The 17,973-nt window shown below is 40.0% G+C and overlaps 1 protein-coding gene across 3 annotated transcripts in view; it reads left to right on the forward strand.

The window, feature by feature from the left end:
- Positions 1–105: 105 nt before the first annotated feature.
- Positions 106–17,973, forward strand: part of ACBD5 (acyl-CoA binding domain containing 5) — a 31,689-nt gene continuing 13,821 nt past the window's right edge. Inside the window, exons 1-6 of one of the 3 annotated variants that reach the window (XM_075746410.1) lie at positions 106–235; positions 461–635; positions 1,947–2,067; positions 3,578–3,650; positions 7,468–7,579; positions 7,708–7,740. In XM_075746410.1, coding sequence (XP_075602525.1) covers positions 560–635; positions 1,947–2,067; positions 3,578–3,650; positions 7,468–7,579; positions 7,708–7,740 — 415 coding nt within the window. In that variant the 5' untranslated portion in view covers positions 106–235; positions 461–559. The remainder of the gene's footprint in view (positions 236–460; positions 636–1,946; positions 2,068–3,577; positions 3,651–7,467; positions 7,580–7,707; positions 7,741–17,973) is intronic. The other 2 variants (XM_075746411.1, XM_075746413.1) reach the window with 2 other exon arrangements.

A 17,973-nucleotide genomic window follows, 5' to 3' on the forward strand; every position in this document is an offset into this window, starting at 1 on the left:
GCGAACGGCGCTTTCTGCATGGCCGCTGATTCTTACTCCTCGCGGCGGGAGGAAGAAAAGGCGTTGAGGGGACACGGGCGGCGAGGACACCTGTGTGAGGCCCGGACGCGCCGTGGGGCGCGGCGAGCGGACTACCTTTCCCGGCGTGCCCCTGGCGGCCTCGGGTGCGAGGGGAGGGGACGGGAAGGGCGCCGCTGTGGGAGACATAACATGGGCGCCTGAAGCCGGGGTGAAGGTAGGGGTGGATTGTTGGTGTTGTGGGCTGCGCTCTGCCTATAGGGTGAGGCTGGTCTGAGGTGTGGGGCAGGTTGTGTCCGGCCCTGCCAGAGGGGGAGGGCTGAGGGATCGGAGCGGCGGCGGCCGGGCGCGGCAGGGGCTGGGCACCACGCCCTGCGGTCGCCGGGCGGGGCGGGGGGTGGCTGCGTATGGCCCCGCACCTCTCAGCCCCTCTCCTGTGTAGTCGGCTGCAGGCGCGGCACCGAGGGAGGCTGAGCTGAACTCGCCCCGCCGGACGCGGCCCGGCAGCCGATCAGGAGGCGGTGGGGGGACGGGAGGGGACATGGCGGAGACCGGCTCCGTGCACGCCACCAGGTTCGAAGCGGCCGTGAAGGTGATCCAGAGCCTGCCCAAAAATGGTAAGTGCGGCCTGGGGGGCGGCGGGGGGGAAGGCCGGTGGCAGCGGCGGGAGGCCTGGCCGCCCGGCTGGCACCTGCGAGGCGGGCAGGGCCCGGAGGGCAGCGGGAGGCGAGGCCCCTCTGATGCCGGCGGCCGCTTCCTTCGGGGCAAGTGGTTCCCGGGCAGGGGCGGCGGCGCGGCCCCCCGGGTGGCTCAGGGCAGTAGGGCCACCCCAGGCCGGGCACCCATCAGCGGGCGGCAGCTGGAGAACCGCTTGGAAACGTCAGTCTTAGTGCTGCTGCTGTCCGCCTCTCGTGAAGAAACACCGGTTCGTGGGCTCCGGAGCCCACGAGAGAAGTTCCTCAGTCAGGCGGCTGGAGGAGGGGGCCTGTCAGCTCCCCCGGCCCCCTGCGCGGTGTGGGGAACGCTGGGGAAGGGCCTCTGCCTTGCTGCAATCCTGGAGTTGGTTTGATGGCTTTGGAGCTGTTATCATGAGTTCCCTCTGCTGAAAGGGTTAACAGAAAAGCAAAAAAAAAAAAAAAAAATCAGAATATATCTTTTTGATAAGAGTAATAAAAATAAGTTGGTTATTACATGCATCATTAATTCTGGTGCAAGTAAAACTGGGTTTGTTGAGATACAAAGATAAAGGTCACTGTAAACTTCTAATGACTAGAATCAAACCTCATAGTATTTAATTTAATGGATTGGTTATCAGATCTTCCCTGCCAGCTGTTACAGTTTTGTATTTACATTTCCTACTTCTACAAAAGCATGTTCCACAAGAAGGAAGAGAAATGAAAAATAGTGAAACTGGGTATTTGACAGTACTTTCAATAACAAAGTAAACAAAAACACTGGAAAGCAGTGTTTTGGGTTTGTTGTGTTTTGTGGTGGTATTTTGTTTGGGGTTGGTTGGTTGGTTGTTTAATTTTGAAGTCTTTCAATAAGTTACTGTAACAGTAAAGTGACATTCAAGATACTTTGTTTGCTGGGAGCTGAACCTATCCCATTAAACTGAGTGAAAGAATGCTTGCTTTATGTTACTTACTACTTTTTAAAAAATGTTAATTGTGGAGTCTGACTTTAGAAGTGGTAAAGGTTATAGTTCTTTAAACAATCTGAAACTTGCTGTTTGTAAAGTAAATATTGTCAGTGGTGCTGGTTCATGGTAGATGAAAAGAATATGTTCTTTGTTGACTTAAACTGTACTGCTGTCAGTCAGGCCATAACAAACTGCAGGCTGTTTTCTCACAGAAATACTAAGCTTGTAAAATATTCATTAATATTCTTGATTGCAACTTAATTGTATTTTAAAATGCTTTCACTAGGTTCCTTCCAGCCAACGAATGAAATGATGCTCAAGTTCTATAGCTTTTATAAGCAAGCAACCCAAGGACCCTGTAACATTCCACGACCTGGATTTTGGGATCCAATTGGTAGATATAAATGGTAACTTTTAATGACTATTTGTTTTGTTATGCTTGGAGTGAAGATGTTTAGAAGAGTGGCACCTGGAGAAAGAGTTTAATGAGTTTATTTCTCTTTTAAAAAAAGAATAGTCACCACCTTTGATGCTTGAATTTGTTTTCTGTCTTGTGTTCCAACTATCTAGCTCAGATAACTTGTAACTTCTCAGAGTTGCAGGTGAAAACATTCCTTCAGGTTCTGCAGGTAGGCACGTTTTTCTTGGGCAAGCACCATCAAAGTACCTATGTAGTGTTTATCCCATGTTGTCAAATGAAATTGTAGGTGCTCTGCAGAATGAGTGATGTGGATGAGCATCTGGAATTCTTCCTTCTCGAGTTTTCATATATGATGTGACCTGAAGTAAACAAGTGCTCATTGACAGCCACTGATACAGCTTCAAGCTCTTGGGGAGACGTCTGGTTTATGTGTCTTTCTGGTTTGTCTGCTCAGTGGCAGGGATTCCGACTGTCTATTTTCCTTGTGCTGGGAAGACTTCTGATTCACCAGATTGCTAAGATCTGTTTGAAAAGCGTGTGAATGCTTTGCTTATTATACTTTAATAATGATTTGTCCTGAAGAACAGGTATTATTGCTTACTTTATGGTCATGGTCCTCTTGGGATCTGTGAAATGACTCCTTTGACTTGTTTGTTTCCTCCCTTCCATTCCCTCCCTTGTCAGGGTGAAGGGGGTATCTTTGCAGAGGAGTAGAGCGGTAAGCTTTACCCACCTGGTTGGTTGTAGCTGAAATGCGAGCCACCAACCTTGGGGTTTGCTGTAAGTAGGACAAATACTCTGGCAAGAGGAAGGAACAGTGTCAAAGAGTAAGGCTGACTAAGGAAGTGTTTTTTTCCAGTCTGTATTCTGACAGATTCCTTGTGCAATACTGATAAATTTGACTGGAGTTTTCTATCTTGCAGAGTTGGAGAAGGGGAGATTTTTTTAGGTTATAAGTAGCTGCTGTGGTAACTGGGGGCAATGATTAAACTATTTGCCTACTAGACTGACGTGCCTTTCCCCAGTTGCTAAACTTGGATAGATTTTTCTTGTAGCCTGTTTTAACTTCCTGACAACTGTTCTAAGTGCTGGCTGAAGTGTCTGTGCCTGCTCTTTTTCTGCAGTAGAGGCTCTTAAAAAAAAAAAAACAAACCAAAACAACCCAATCAAAAGGGAAATGTGTGTGTCTCGTATCTGGGATTGTTAACAACTTACCGGGTACAAGATCATAGCTGGTCAGTGAGGAACTCTTCAGTCCCCAGGCTGTTCAGTTAGTGGTACATCAACAAAGCAGCAACAATGTGATTATCCTAGCAAATTACATATTTGGACCTTATTAAAAAAAAAAAAACAACAAACAACGTTGTGAATGGTTGTTGAATTTTATTTGTATCAGAGATACTTCGGGCATTACATAACTGACCTATTTAAGGCCAGGCTGAAAGAATCCAGTAGGCCTTGAAGATACTGAAGATGTACACGACTTTCTTTCCTAGGGATGCTTGGAGTGCCTTGGGAGACATGTCCAAGGAAGAAGCCATGATAGCCTATGTTGAAGAAATGAAGAAGGTAAGTTTACTAATGAGTGGAAGGTATCTTCTAGAACAAATGCTCCAGAAATAAATTCAGGAACGTGAGGAGGTTCTTGCTGACTACTACTGTCAAAACTCCAAATGAGTTATTCCCTGTGTGAACTGTTACATTTCAGTGCTATGGTGTTTGGCCTGCAGGGAGAAGAAAATTATGTAGTTCCTTCCAAAGCTATAGAATTTGGGTTGTTTTCAGAGAAACATGAGAGCTCTAGCTGATAGGAAGCTTAAAGGACAGAGCTAAAGAAAGTGAAGTATTGAAATCATGGTAAAGGGGGCAGTGGGGAAACAGTGGAACTTAAAGTACAACAAAAGAAAAGCTGATTTACTGGAAACTGCCTCAGTTCTCAGAGTTGAGAGAGGTAAATGATCCTTATTTTAGAAAGGAAAAAAAATAACCCTCCAGAAGGACTTCAGAAGCAAGAGTCTCACTGACCTGACTGGAGACACGAGTATAATCAAATATGTAAACTTAATCATACTTGATTTTTCAAGAACTCAGCAACCTGAATTTTCTGTACTTGTCATGAAAATAGTCTTTGTATGTTGTAGTTAAACAGTTAGAATTGCGTAATTTGATCTCTTTTTTTTTTTGGAATAGATGTGTAACTTGTAAACAGTCATAGTTACTATATTAATCAGGAATTGCAGTATTAACTAAAGTAAACATTCAGAATTAAAGTTTCTTATCCTTTATTAACAAGCCCTTTTCACTGAAGCTCTTCTAGGTGGTCTTTCCAGTTTAAAAATTATTTACTATCAATCCAGATAAAAGTATCATTGTAATCTATTATTATGATGAGGTTAGCAACAATGTGAGAAAATGTAAATTCTACTCTGAATACACTTGCTTTTCTCCTAGACCACTGTCTTGACATTGAACTCTTCACATATTTAATGACTGATACAACAAAAACTTCTAGTAGGCAAGGAGCTGGAGTCTGGCTACTGTTCTTTTTCCTATCTAATTTTGGTAATTTAGTTTCTGCTGGTATTACTGTAGCTGCTTTAAAATGAAAAATAAACAGCTCCAGAAAATACAGGAGGCAAAATATTATTCATTTGGTCAAAAATCCCACTAAATTTTAATAATTCCTGTTGAATTATTAAATTATTATTAAATTATAGATCTGTGAATGCATATTATGAGATTTAGGCTTTGTGCAATGTGGTCTAGCGGAGGGTGTCCCTGCCTGTAGTAGGGGGGTTGGAACTAGATGATCTTTAAGGTCCCTTCCAACCCAAACCATTCTAAGATTCTATCTCAAATCTTGGATTCAAAAATGTGTTAATGCTTCAGTAGAGTACCTTCCCCCGCCCCCACAGGTAATTGGTTTTGTCAGGACACTAAAACTAAGTGAAACTACAATGTTTGCTCTAAAAAAAACCCTAGTAAGTCTCCTGTGAGGAAGTCTGCTTGACCCTAATGAAGCACAAATATTCTGCTTCTGTACAGATTACATGTACAGATCGGAGATCAGATATCTTCTTGCCTCACTCAGCTTTGAAACTGGGGAATGTGTTTATCCTGCTTTGGTGCTGCTTCAGCTCTCACATTTGAAATACTAGCTTCAGCTTTTCCAACCCAATTGATTCTACTTGAAATGTTAATGGAAGTGCATTTCAAATGGATCCACTGGGCTGTTCTATCAGCGCATACTGTGCTAATCCTTGTGGTACTGTGGGCATTCTGTTGTTGCTGCATAGGTATCCACGTCTAAGGAGGCAAATTCTGTACTGATATCACAGGACTGTGTTTAAGGGTGTATAAGATTGCCATTCCCTGGCCCCCCCTCCCCCCCCGCATGTCCCTAGCATTTGCGCATTGTGTTTGGGCTATACATGCATCAGATAACCCTGTCACAGGATAATGGGTCTGGGGGACATTTTGAGATGCTGGTGGGAGATTACCAAACACGTCTTAGCTAACATGAATCTGAGCTCAGGTGCATTTCATTTAAGGTTTATTTTCCAAGTAGCATTTCTGAAATGTTATATTGTAATACTGTTTTAATTTATTTACACTTCAGATATACTGTTTTGTTATATATTAGAAATGAGTGATATCTTAGCATAAAGAAGTGTTAACTCTACATGGTGTTTCTAATTTAAAACAAGAGTCTTCATATATGAATTGTCTGACATCCAAAGAAAACAGTAATTCAGGATACATAATAACTTATTTTGCACTTTCAAATTTTAAGATTGCATATTATGCCTAGTGGCTATATAAGTAAGCAATTGATTTGTTTGTGGAACTATCTGCTCTTTTCTTGCTCACCTAAAAGCTAGCAGTTACAAAACTTACTTTAACAGAAACTGTGCGGTAGATTCTAAGAATTGCTCCAAGTTGCAGAGAATATATTGAGGTGTGTTTAGAACAGATGAAGAGCAGTTATGTGCAAACATACAAATCCATGTATGAAACAGTTTACAGTGCAGAACAGACTACAGAAGTAAATACATAGCAAAACCAAGTGTTATCCTAGAGTAGGTTTCTAGTTTCTCTCAATGCTATTGAAGTTAAAAAAAAACACAAACCCCAAACAAACAAAAAAACCACACAACTGTCCTGTCTCTGGCTCATAGCCAGCTCTGTATCTCAGCACTGAGCATTTCTCTCTAACAAATATAGAATGAATTGTCTACACTGAATAGATCAGGGAAGTGGCAATGAAACTGCAGTTTGATAGGATCGTTGTCTTTTGGTATCCTTGATTGGTTTGCAAGTGTTGACTTGTTACCTGCTAGCATGCCTGGAGCTTCTGCTTTGTGAAGCAATGCTGTAGCTTTTGCTTCTACCGCTTAGTGAGGTGCTCAGTGCTTTTGAGCAGCTTGTTCTGTGGCAGTTTTTACCTCCATCTGTTGCTTTTCTTGGTGTTCTTCTGGAGGAGGAGGTGTACTGTAGCTGTTAGTTTGCTTCTACCTGAGTCTCTTCCTGTAGCTATTGCCTCTTTTAAAAAGTAATGATTAAAAAAAGTAGAGGATGGAAGAGGAACAAAGCTATTGGCAAAAAGCTCGGTTGAAAGGACTTAAAGTAGAATGGGGCAATAGTATCATATGCTTTTAAAATAATATTCAATTATTGAATCGCTTCTGTTTATTTTAGATTTAAGATTTTACATTCCTATCAGATGACCAAAGGTATTGGTTTTGTAATGTAAAATTCAGAAATTTTTATCAAAGGAGGAGCTCCAAATGACTTCAAGAACAGAATTTGGTTCTGGTTTGCTCTGCAAAGTATGTCTTTGCACTGTTCCAGTTTAGCTGTATGCTGTCCATTTTGTTATTTGGGTTTAGATGGGCCCAGTAGAGCATTTTTGATCTGCTCCTTGCATTCTGTTGAAGGAGGCAGAGTTTGACAAATACGAAGAATCTGCTAACAAAGTCTTTCAGTTTCACTTTCTCTGTGGGAAGACCTGTCTATAACAAAAATTGTATCAGTAACAGCAGCCTGTTGAACTTTGAGCTGGTTTAGTTTGAAACTGCTGAAATAATGGATTCCAAGGTCTACTAATACTGTGCTGAGGCAGTCCTTTAGTGGTGGCACATGCATTAGCTTTTCCATCTTCTTTTACCCTAAAAAAAAGTTAGTACATCTACTTAAGATTCTTGTTTGGTAGGTTTATGTTGTTTTCATTTAATAAAAAAATCTAAAAAAAATAGAACAATGTGTGAAGTGACTTAGTGAAATGTTACTGAGTTTTACAATGACCAGCAGTTTCTAAAATCAGTTGAAATGAATGAATCATTGAAATGCTGTTTCATAAGTTGCTTCATATTTTGGACTTGTGCAGATTCTTGAGAGTATGCCAATGACGGACAAAGTTGAAGAATTACTACAAGTAATAGGCCCGTTCTATGAAATAGTAGAAGATAAAAAGAACAGAGGATCTGACCTAACCTCAGGTTCGGACAAATAACTTCCTTTGTACTACTAATAATCACAACTCCAGATTTTTTTGGGCTTGTTTTCTATAAACTATTTTAAAGCTAAACGTTGCATCTTTCTGTTCATTCTCTTTACCATATGGCAGTTCGCATGGAGAAAGTCTCTAAGTATTTGGAAGGTAGGAATAATAAATTATGTGTAAGTCCATCTTTTCCATTGTTTTGGTGCTGTAGTAACTTCCTGCTAACACTTGTGACTTCTGGGCTTGCCACCTCATTAGGCTAGATTTCAGTTTATTTTGCTTTTGAAGTACAAAAAAAGTGAGACCCTGGAAGCTGCATTTTTAGTCCTTGTCTACAGGCTTTTTGAGCTGCTGAAGGAAGCCCATTCCTGAAAAAAAGGAGAGTAAAACAAAGAAACAACTCCCCCAACCAAATCTGGTTTCTGCCTTTCCATTAATAAAAGGAATAACTATTTGAAATGTGTACTGCTACATCCTGATGTAGCTGTGGATTATCAAACTGCATGCAGAGCTGGTAATCCAACTCTGTCATCTCATCTAAAATTAAAAAAAAAAAAAATCCACAATCAAAATCCATGCTTTTTTAAATCATGGTCACTCTAATACATACAGAATCTATTATAGCTTTGTGAAACTTTCAAGTTAAGTTTTCTGAGGCTCAAGTTCATGAGGGGAATATCTAAACATTTTAAATCTCTGACAAGTGGCAAACCTAGTGGTGTCATAGCTGCATAAAAATCAATGTGGTGATTTTTATTTAGCAATGCTGTTGTGAGAATGTTTTAATAATAACAGTTATTATGTTACAGGCAATGTGTTCATAAGGGTGTAATATAAGGCTTACAGTTGTTTAAATCCGTCTTAGAATTAGTTAAATTTTGCCCTGTTGCATTTCAATTTTTGAAATAGTTAAATTGCACAAATTAATTGGTTTAATGTGTTTAAGCAGTAGGTGACAGCTGGTTAAGTTGCCTTTTGTGTGTGGCTTTTTATCCCCCTACCTGAAGGAACATAGTTCTGATTTTGGTTTTGGTATCAAGTCTGAGAGAAACAAGTATTTTTTCATTGTCTTTTGAGGAAAGGTAACAGTAGAAGTCTTTAAATGGCCATTTTGTGTGACTTTTTTTTCTCAACTAAAATTGTGTATGCTTCATATCTGGGATTTAATGAGCTTGCCTGACAGCCGGATTGATGGGCAGGATTGTAAGAGTATCAGTAGATTCAGGTCAGTGATCTGTGTAATAAGGATTTACTTGGACTTGATGTCTGTGGCACAGTGCCAAAAGCCACTTTTTAAAAAAGTGACTTATCTAGGCAAACATGAACCACAGAAGTCAAACCGTATCTGTTTCAATAACAAATTTAGCATGCTTGTCTTTTAAAGAGGCAGCTTAAACATAAGGCAGTGTAAGTAAAACAGAATAGCAAATTTCAGCTTTATCTTGTTCTGCCAGTGTTCCAATAAATCTGGTGTTGTGTCGTCATTTGTACTGTTTAAAGCTGCAACATCTAATTATGCCACAATGAATTAAGAGAGAATTTTCACAGTCTGTTGTATGTTACAACTTCACCATTGCATTTTGAAACCCTTTCTTCAGCGCTCTTACCACTTCCCCAATTAAAAGTGAAGCTGGAAATATAATTATTTGTTTACAGTACAGGTCTCAAAATATCTCACAGAAGTATGGAAGTATGATTACCTTCAGTCTTCTAAATACACACTAAAGAATAGAACCAGTCAGCCCAAGTCTGTGTTTGAGATGGTGTAGACACTGGTGACAATACTGTTAAAAATTGACGCATGGTTGTGTTTTGATTGTGTTAGTGCCACCAGTGCTTTTCTTCCCCTGCCCCAAGCCCCTACTCTGTTGCTTCTGTTATGAAAGGTGTTTTTTTTATGGGCAGGCAGTTTGTTCTGGAAACTGGGCCCCTTCCCTTCAGTCTCTTGCTTCATATTGTACTCTCTCCGTCTTCTGGCCCATTCTGAGTGTGCCTTCCATTCTTCTTCCATCAGATTTTAATCTGTTTGAGGATCATTATCCAATTGTTTAAGAATTGCATGCCACTTCTTCAAAATCAACAGTATTCTTGAATTAGTCAAAGAGATTGTCTGGAACTTTACTGTACATCAGCTATGTGTATTGTATCTAGCAGAATGGCCTCAACAGAGAAGTGTAGCCTTTTAAAACTTAATTTCTACCCCTTGTGGTTTCATTGAAAATGTTAAATACAAACCATTGAAATACTGTCTTCCTGAATCAATAGAGCTTGTGGCGCTCCTTAATGAAGAATACTGAAGCCTGACATGCCAGCATTAAAATGACTTGTAATATCTACTAGACAACTAGGATAAACTTGCTGTTAAAAAAAAAAAAAGAAAAGATTTCCCTACAATAGGCTGAGCAAATCTGAGGGGTATTTCAAAAGCTTATGACCTGGGTACTGTTTTGAAAGCTCATCCTGCAGCTGTGTGAGAAGCTTAGATTCTCTGGAAGGTTTAGTCAGTAGTCTCTTTCTGACAGGTATGAAGTACTTCTTTACAGAGAAAATTATTGACAAATTATTTTCAGGTACATAAAACAGTAGACATCAAAGAAGAAAGTGGGCTCTTAGCTGTTCTAGCACTGCAGAAGAGAATACGTAACAGTATTACAGAAGGCCCCCTTTGTTTGCAGCTGCTGGAAGAGTAGAGGGAGGACTGTTGGGTAAGGTGTGTGTGGGTGCTTTAGAAGAGCAACCTTTGAACTTTTTGCACTTGCCAATAAATGCACAAGAAATTTCATGTCCCAGCCAATACTAAAAAGACAAGCTTCAAAATACCATTGCTCAGTGAACTTGAAATTTTCAGAATGGACATTCAAGCTTTCTTGTTATGTTACACCTGAAGAAGCCAAAAGTGGGCTAGAATTGGCACCCTACTGATCAGATGCTGGGTGAAAAATATTGAGAATTTCAGAGCCAGCTCATCCTTCTGAATGTTTCCTTGAGAATGTTTGTGGATGTTTTCTTTTTTCTGAACATGAGTAAATCCAAAGGGGGGCATGAAAATCCCTACCTGACAGACCTCCACTAAGTTATCTCAACAACTAAGCAAAGTATCTGGAAACTCATCGTAAGTTCTTCAGTGGAATTTTTCTGTGTACTCTTTCTGCTTTGTGACAAGGCATTTAATCAATTTTTAAAATCCAACCAAATAAAGATGACCCTTCGCCTTTATGCTGAGTAGTAGTATTCTTTGTAAGCCTTTGTGAAGACTAAATGTTGCCTCCAGTAATGACAAGTTACGCACTGCAGAGGCTGTGGAAAGTTTCAGTATTGTGATATTCCTAACCTTTGTCATCCTGCTGAGTGTTTCTCTCCTGAAAACTTTGCTCCCAATTGCACCAGATGAAGCCCTGTTGAAGCAAGGTGACTTGTGTTGCTGCACTTTATGCTGGCTTTAGGCAGCACTGATTGCAGCATAGTGTGTTTGCACTGGGAGCCCGTACAGGGCATTGCTTCAGTAGCAGCTTGTGTGAGTGGCAGAAGCTGGCCTGGCTCATGGGCAGATTTAACAATTGGCATAGTGTGTTCCTGCATTGGGTATGGGAGCTAGGTTTGAAAGACTGTACTGAGGTCTGCATGCTTTTAAAACAAGCAAATATATATAAACACTTCTATTTAAAAGGCAGTAGTTAGTACAGGACACAGGTAGGCTTCAAGGGGAAGATTGCACTTGGGGGGAAAAAAGTCTGTTCTTAACTATTACTTTCCAGGTAGAAACACTTCTTACTCTTAAAATACAATATATTTTTCCAGATGTGGTTCTGTAGATTGCATATGATTAGTTTCTCTTTTCAAATAGTATTATTTTCTCAAAGAGCTTCTCATGTTATTTTCAACATTTTTGCTTTGTCGTGGAGCATTTGGTGGCACGTTCTTACTGCTTGTGTGGGCATTTTCTGTGAAACACCCTCTATTTGCCTCATAAGCTGACTTTTTAATTTCTGTTTGACTTCAAGTATACTTGCTAAACTGATTTCTTTCCTTCTCCTTCCTCTTTTCCTCACTAGGATTCTTAGGGAACTTAATGGCTGTGAATCTTCTTAATGCTTTGTAAGAAGGGGAAAAAGAGCTAAAATCCCTGTTACTCTGGAATTGCTGTCCTTCAGCAGGATGTGTTCCATAGGTGGCAGCACCACAGCTAGGAGGTGCATTAAGGCAGGGCAAGCATGGGGCAGGAGGAGCTGCTGGGTGGGTGAGAGGCTTGTGAAATTCCATCCTTTAAACTTTTTCTCCTTTTCTAGTCTCCAATGATAAGGTAACAACTATAATCAAGGTTACAGATTATATTTGGGGAGGCTAGTGTGAAACTTACTATACAAATATTTTTTGTTATTATCTCAGTAGTTTAATAGTTTACCTTCAGAAGCATCCAGAACATTCTCCACAGAGTTTGCGGCAAGATGGGATTATTACAGGATTAAGGGCTGGGCCAGCAAGTGCCAAAGTCAGCGGAGAGTCTCGCTGAGATGTGGATCAGTGTCTCAACATGCTGTGGCTTGTCCTGTTGCAATATATACCTGCTTCAGGCTTTGCAGTTGAAATCTGAACCTACTTTGTGATTCGACTTCAAACTGATGGTTTTATGCCAGTGCTGTCTAACAGTGTTGGAAATTAGGGCAAAGCATCAGTATAGCTCAAGCCTGAGGATAGCAGCAGCTCCTCTCTCATACGTAGCAGAGAATATATCACCACAGGGTGAGCAGCAGAGTATCCAAATGTGAAAATGTAAGAATAAAAATTGTTTCTTTCAAAGTGGCGGGACCTAAGTGAAGCTTTCCTCCATGAAAAGAAAAGCTTGTCTGTAATCTGTTTCATGCTGTATTGAGTCAACAGTTACGGGTTTTGTGTGTAATTCGTTGTTGGACCTGGATTTTTTTTTTTCTGCCAGCCAGACAACAGTTCCCTGCAAAAGGGAAAATAAGCTGTCAAAAGCTCTTCAGGTTTTGCGAATCTAGTGGATGTACCCACTTGCTCTAAAATGTTTGTGTCTTACATTTTAGAGGTCTCACTTGTAGTTAAGATCTTGTGATGAGAGAACTGAAATCCAGTCACAGTTCTGGTCTACAAAGACAAGCTGCAAAGATGTAGTAGTAGACAGAGGTATGGGAGGCTGGGGAAGAACATACATAGGCAGTTGTATTTTGATTGCTCTCAGAAAAGTGCCCAGTGGGCATGGGCTGGTGTTTCATACATAATGTTGTTATAGCAAAAATAATTACTTTAATCATAGCCTCTAAGAGGTATGGAAAAGCCATCGGTGTTACCTGTGAGGCTATGTTTAATATGGGCATTGAAAAAGGCTGTTCAACTGGTAGGCTTGGAGTAGGTAGCAAGAGAATATAATCTTAATGTTATTTCTGGTTTGTTTTTTTTCTTGTACAAGAAAAAAAACAATTTTTGATTCAGGCCTCTATTGTAGGCCAGAGTTTCTGGAAAATTGGTGACTCAGCAATATGGTTTTCAGTTGCTTTCAAGCATAATTCAGTTTTCTATATGGGGTTCTAAGTTCACTATGTTCATGTCTTGTATTTTCTGGAACAAAACTGAAGAGTGTAATGCTCCTCTTTGCTTGCCACGCAGAGTAAAAGTTCCAAATGTTGACTGTATTTCTTACACACAGAAGAGAGCTTAGCAAGTCCTGGTTATTCTCCCAGAGGGAAGTAGTACCAGACATGGGGACATCCTGGAACGATCTTACTATTTTTGCAAGTTACTATAAATACCAAAGCAGCAGCTATTCTTTGTGTTCATTCTCACACATGATCATTGGCTAAGGTGTTGACAGTAAGTTGGCAAAGCCTGGATCCACTGGTCTCACTGCACCATGTAACTGAGCTGCACATACTTGGTGGCCCATAGTCTCGATGTCTGATGGCCTTCATGGAAGTACCTGCCAGTGCTGGGAATGCCAGTGGGGCAGCTGCTGTTCTACCTAGGCTGCATGCTCAGGAAATCCCAGGCAGGTTGTCTGTACTGGCAGAAGGCTGCAGGGTGACAGGGAGGAGGGAAATGTATCTAAGTCAACACACAAAATTGGTAACCTTATTTATATGGAAAGTATTCTGAAAATTCAAGGGAACAGGTACTGGTGATATAGAGGGAGATGAGAAACTCCATAGATATTGACAAGTATAAAGGTCCAGGATGACTAGTCAGTAATTCCAAATACCATTCTTGCAAGTTAATACAGATATCTAAGAAGCTGCTAATGTCTGTTTTCATTCTTATCCATAAACTATTGTTTTGATGTTTATAAATGGTCAATAAAGACATGGATATTGTTGATTAAATTGTTTTTTGAAATACAGTGGCATCTCTGAGTGTAACAGCTTGAAAAACACGTAAGCAGAGAGCAGAATGCTGACAAAACAAGGCTTTAGTCTTTTGGATTATATTAAAAGAAAAATAAAAAGGAGAGGCCTCTTTTTCTCTGTTACAGTGAAGTTTAGGAAGACTTAACAACAAAAAAGGAAAACGGTATAGAGGAAGATCTGGCTGCCACAATCTGTGTGCTCGGGGAATAAATTTTTCAGAACTTACACTTAATGCACTTAAAAGTGATAAAGTGGTAGTTAAAGTAAGGAATTTTATATTTTTCTGTCTCTATTTTTGACAGACCTTTCTAAAATCTCTTTCTTTGTGATGGCAGCTCGTTTGGGTACTGTAGAACAGATGTTACAGAGCAGGCTGGGCCCCTGGAAATTTCCTTTGTAGTGTGCTATATTAAAAAGAATGGAAGGAAGTAAGGGTATGGAAACTCTTCTTCTAGCTGAAGAGTTTATTGCTCCCAGATGCTTGCATGTACCTCTCCTTTCTCACTGTGATAACTCCTTGCAGTATGGGGATACATGTTTCAGAAAGGTGGAGATTTGTGTAACCAAGTGTATTGGAAATGGCAGAACGTGGTTGCATAAACTTGGAATTCAAGCAGGGAACCTACTTGGATCAGTAACAAGCATGAAGCATCAGGTTGTGATGGCAATAAAAGAATTCTAGTTACCTGATTATCAAAACAATTTTGTGCAGCATATAGATATCTCTGAGAGTTAGACATTGTGACAGAGCTTGAGTCTACTTAAATGCAGGAGTGCAAAGAGATCGCTGTATAAGGTGATATAAGTGGAGGTCAGGGAAGTAATCCTTTAGTGGCTAAGATTTTGCTGCTATTGAGCAGAGAGTAAAGTTACGGTATTTTACAGAAGCACATAATTTTTATTAAATGAGGGCATACCCAGCTAGTTAAATGTTTTATGATGTGTTTCACCTGCTGTTGTAGACTATTTCCTGATCACTGGTATTTGCAAAGAATGAAAGAGGCTATAGGACAAGAATTATGTGCCTGCTCATAGAACAAAAAATACAAGGCATTTGAGAAAAAAAAACTAGGCTAGGTTTTATTTGTAAAACGACCCTCGAGCTGGGGCAGATCCACAGAGGCATTTAAGCTCCTCACTCCCGTATGAGTAACAAAAATTGCCTTCAAATATCTGGGGAGTTAGAAATCAAATACATATTTTCGAGAAAGTTGGCCCTGTTATACAGGTCATTGAGACGAACTATAGTGCTACCTTTAGAGAAATTCTATATATTTAGAATTGCTGTGGTTCTTAGGAAATCTCTTAATAGAGCTGACACAAGAAAGTGAACATATATTTAAAGCTTGTAGAGAGGCTGTGTGTCTCTTCTTCACATCATTTCCATCTTGCCATTTTCTTTTGTTAATTCCTTCTTCCTTCTATTTGCATGTTGTTACTGTTGCACAGCTCTTACTATATATCATTAAAAAACCAGTACAGGCTTTTACAGTAGAATATAATTCCTTGTACAGCTACAGAACAGTACAGCTTTGATTTAGAAAACTATCACTAATCTCACAGTTTGGTGTAGGCAGTGAGATGAAAATAATAAACCGAGAGGGATTCTATAGTATCTAAACTAGGGCAACAGAACGAGCTACTAACGTTTTGCCTGCAGTTGAAGTAGGTAAACAGAATAGAGCTGTGGGTGGATGGGTGGGAGTAGCACAAAGCAAATCAGGTTTAAAAAGTTTGCTTGACTCTTGTAATTCATTTTAAAAGATAAAGATTCCTCAGCAGGTAGCCATCAACCTACCACTAGGGACAGTAGAAGTCACTACTAGTTGGCTCTGTTTAGTCTTTAGCCCTATCGCCCCAGGTATTAGTCATCATTGCTAGTTTCCTAGCAGATACTCAGAGCAACGAGAAGGAGGGCAGCAAACCCTGGTTTTACCGTGTAGTAAAAGCAATTGGGGGATGACCCTGATGAGCATAGCAGTGTAAAGGTTCTGAGGAAAAGTACACAACTAGGCGTGGTATTTCAAGTGGCCAAAACTCTGTGCAATGCTGTGTTCTTCTGAGTCAGCATCAAAGCAATGCCTCTTTCAGAGCCCTGCTGCCAAGAATGACTTTGTGGCAGAAATATGGTCCTGATGGATTTCAGTTATTCAGGTGTTACATGACATGATAACCATAAATCTGCTACTGCTGATACTTTCTCTCAGTTCCACCTCTTTAAATATGAGACGTACCATTTAGAAGTTTCCCCAAATGAATAATCTCCTTACAGAAATTAAGTGAACGGAGAATGTACTTGAATGTTCAAAGACCTTCCCTTCAAAAAGAAAAAAAGCAAATCTTAAGAAAAAAGCTTACAGTATAGCTGGGGCTTTTTACAATATCTTTGGTGGGGTGACGAGGTTTACAGTTTTAATTCGCCTTCCTTCACAACTGATGTTCCTCCTAGTCTTGTCTTTCCTGTTTACTCCCACGACTGGGAAGGACACGTGGATGATTGTGCCCCCACCCCTTTTTGTTTCAAAAGGGAAGGGCGATGCCTGCCTTACCATGCCAGGAGCTGTGCCTGTGCTTATTGATTGTGCTGAGAACTTAATTGCTGCTCTACCCTCCTCAGACTGTTGCTTCTCAGAACATCTCGAGAATTGAGTTTCACAATAAATGAAAAGTGCATCTGAGAAATAACCTGGGAATATGTTGGAATTTTTCTTTTCTGAAACAAATCTCCTAGCAAATAAGAAGTGTTCTTCAGTGAGGTGAAAATGAGCATGTGATTGCTTATATTCCTGCAGTCTACAAGACAGACAATAGCTTTTTCAGTTCTCTTTTTATAATAAAGAAATGTGGGGTTTTTTAATCTTCAGATAAAAGCTGGATTAAATGAATCCAAAACAGTGATGCAGGTGCCCACAAAAACCATACCTTGCTGTAAAACCAAAGTGAACAGGATATTTAACATATTAAGTATTTCTATACCAGAAGTTATTTTGCCTTTTTTTTTTTTTTTTTTTTTTAAGCACTATGGATAAGCTTTGAAACTAGAGGAATGTGGGAAGGCTCGTCATTACAAGATTAAAGCAGAAAACCCTTAGCTCTAAATTACCATTCAGTAAAGAAAGTAGCGGAGCTGGTTTGGTAACTCCGGTATAATTGGATATGATTTTGTTGTTTAATGTTAAGCCTAAACGTAAGAGTAAATCTCTCAAGGTTCTGACGAGGGAATGTAGAAATTATGCAAATGGCTGCTGTGGTGACAATTTAAACAGATAGACTTCAGCCTTGGAGTCAACACGGAAAACACCCAAGTGTCTTGCAGAAACTGTCCCTTCTTTGTACCTTAATCACTCTGTCCTAACATTCGTGGCTTAAATGATCATCAGGATGTATTTAGCCATATCTTTTTCATAAGAGGTGGTAGAATTGTCCCTTAAATTCTCCATGTTTTTTAAGAATCTTTACCTTGCAATTCTTTGTGTGGTCAGAGTAAATTGTTTGTAATCAACTGGAGTGATCAAAGATACAGAAAACAAGGATTTACCAATTACTTTGTCTATTTCAATATATTTTTAAATATTTATGTGATTAGACATGCAAACAAATGCTTACTATATGTATTTCACCATTTTTTTCACTGAAATCAGAGAATTTATTTACGTATACCCTTCGCCAGATAAAGTTCTGTATAAACTTGAGTATTCTTACCACATTTTGTGTCTGCTTAAATCACTGCATGTGAAGATGCATGGATATTGTATTTACCTTCTTATGTGAGAATCCTGTTGCTCATGTAATTGAATAGAATGTTTTAAAATTTGCCTTTGAGTTGAGAGCAGTTTTGAAGCATTTCAGCCCAAAAGGGAACTCCTATAAAAATGCTGACTTCTGGGCTTAAAAGAACATGACCTCATTGGTCCTAGAGAAAAAGTTACTGCAGCTGTACCATAAATACGGGTAATAGTCTCGGTCTGAGACTCCGTAGTGAAAGTGGCCTGCTGTCTCTTTCCAGTAGACTTCCTCAGAATCATTGAGA

This window comes from Balearica regulorum, chromosome 2 (genome assembly GCF_011004875.1).
Source record: "Balearica regulorum gibbericeps isolate bBalReg1 chromosome 2, bBalReg1.pri, whole genome shotgun sequence".
NCBI classification, from domain to species: Eukaryota; Metazoa; Chordata; class Aves; order Gruiformes; family Gruidae; genus Balearica; species Balearica regulorum.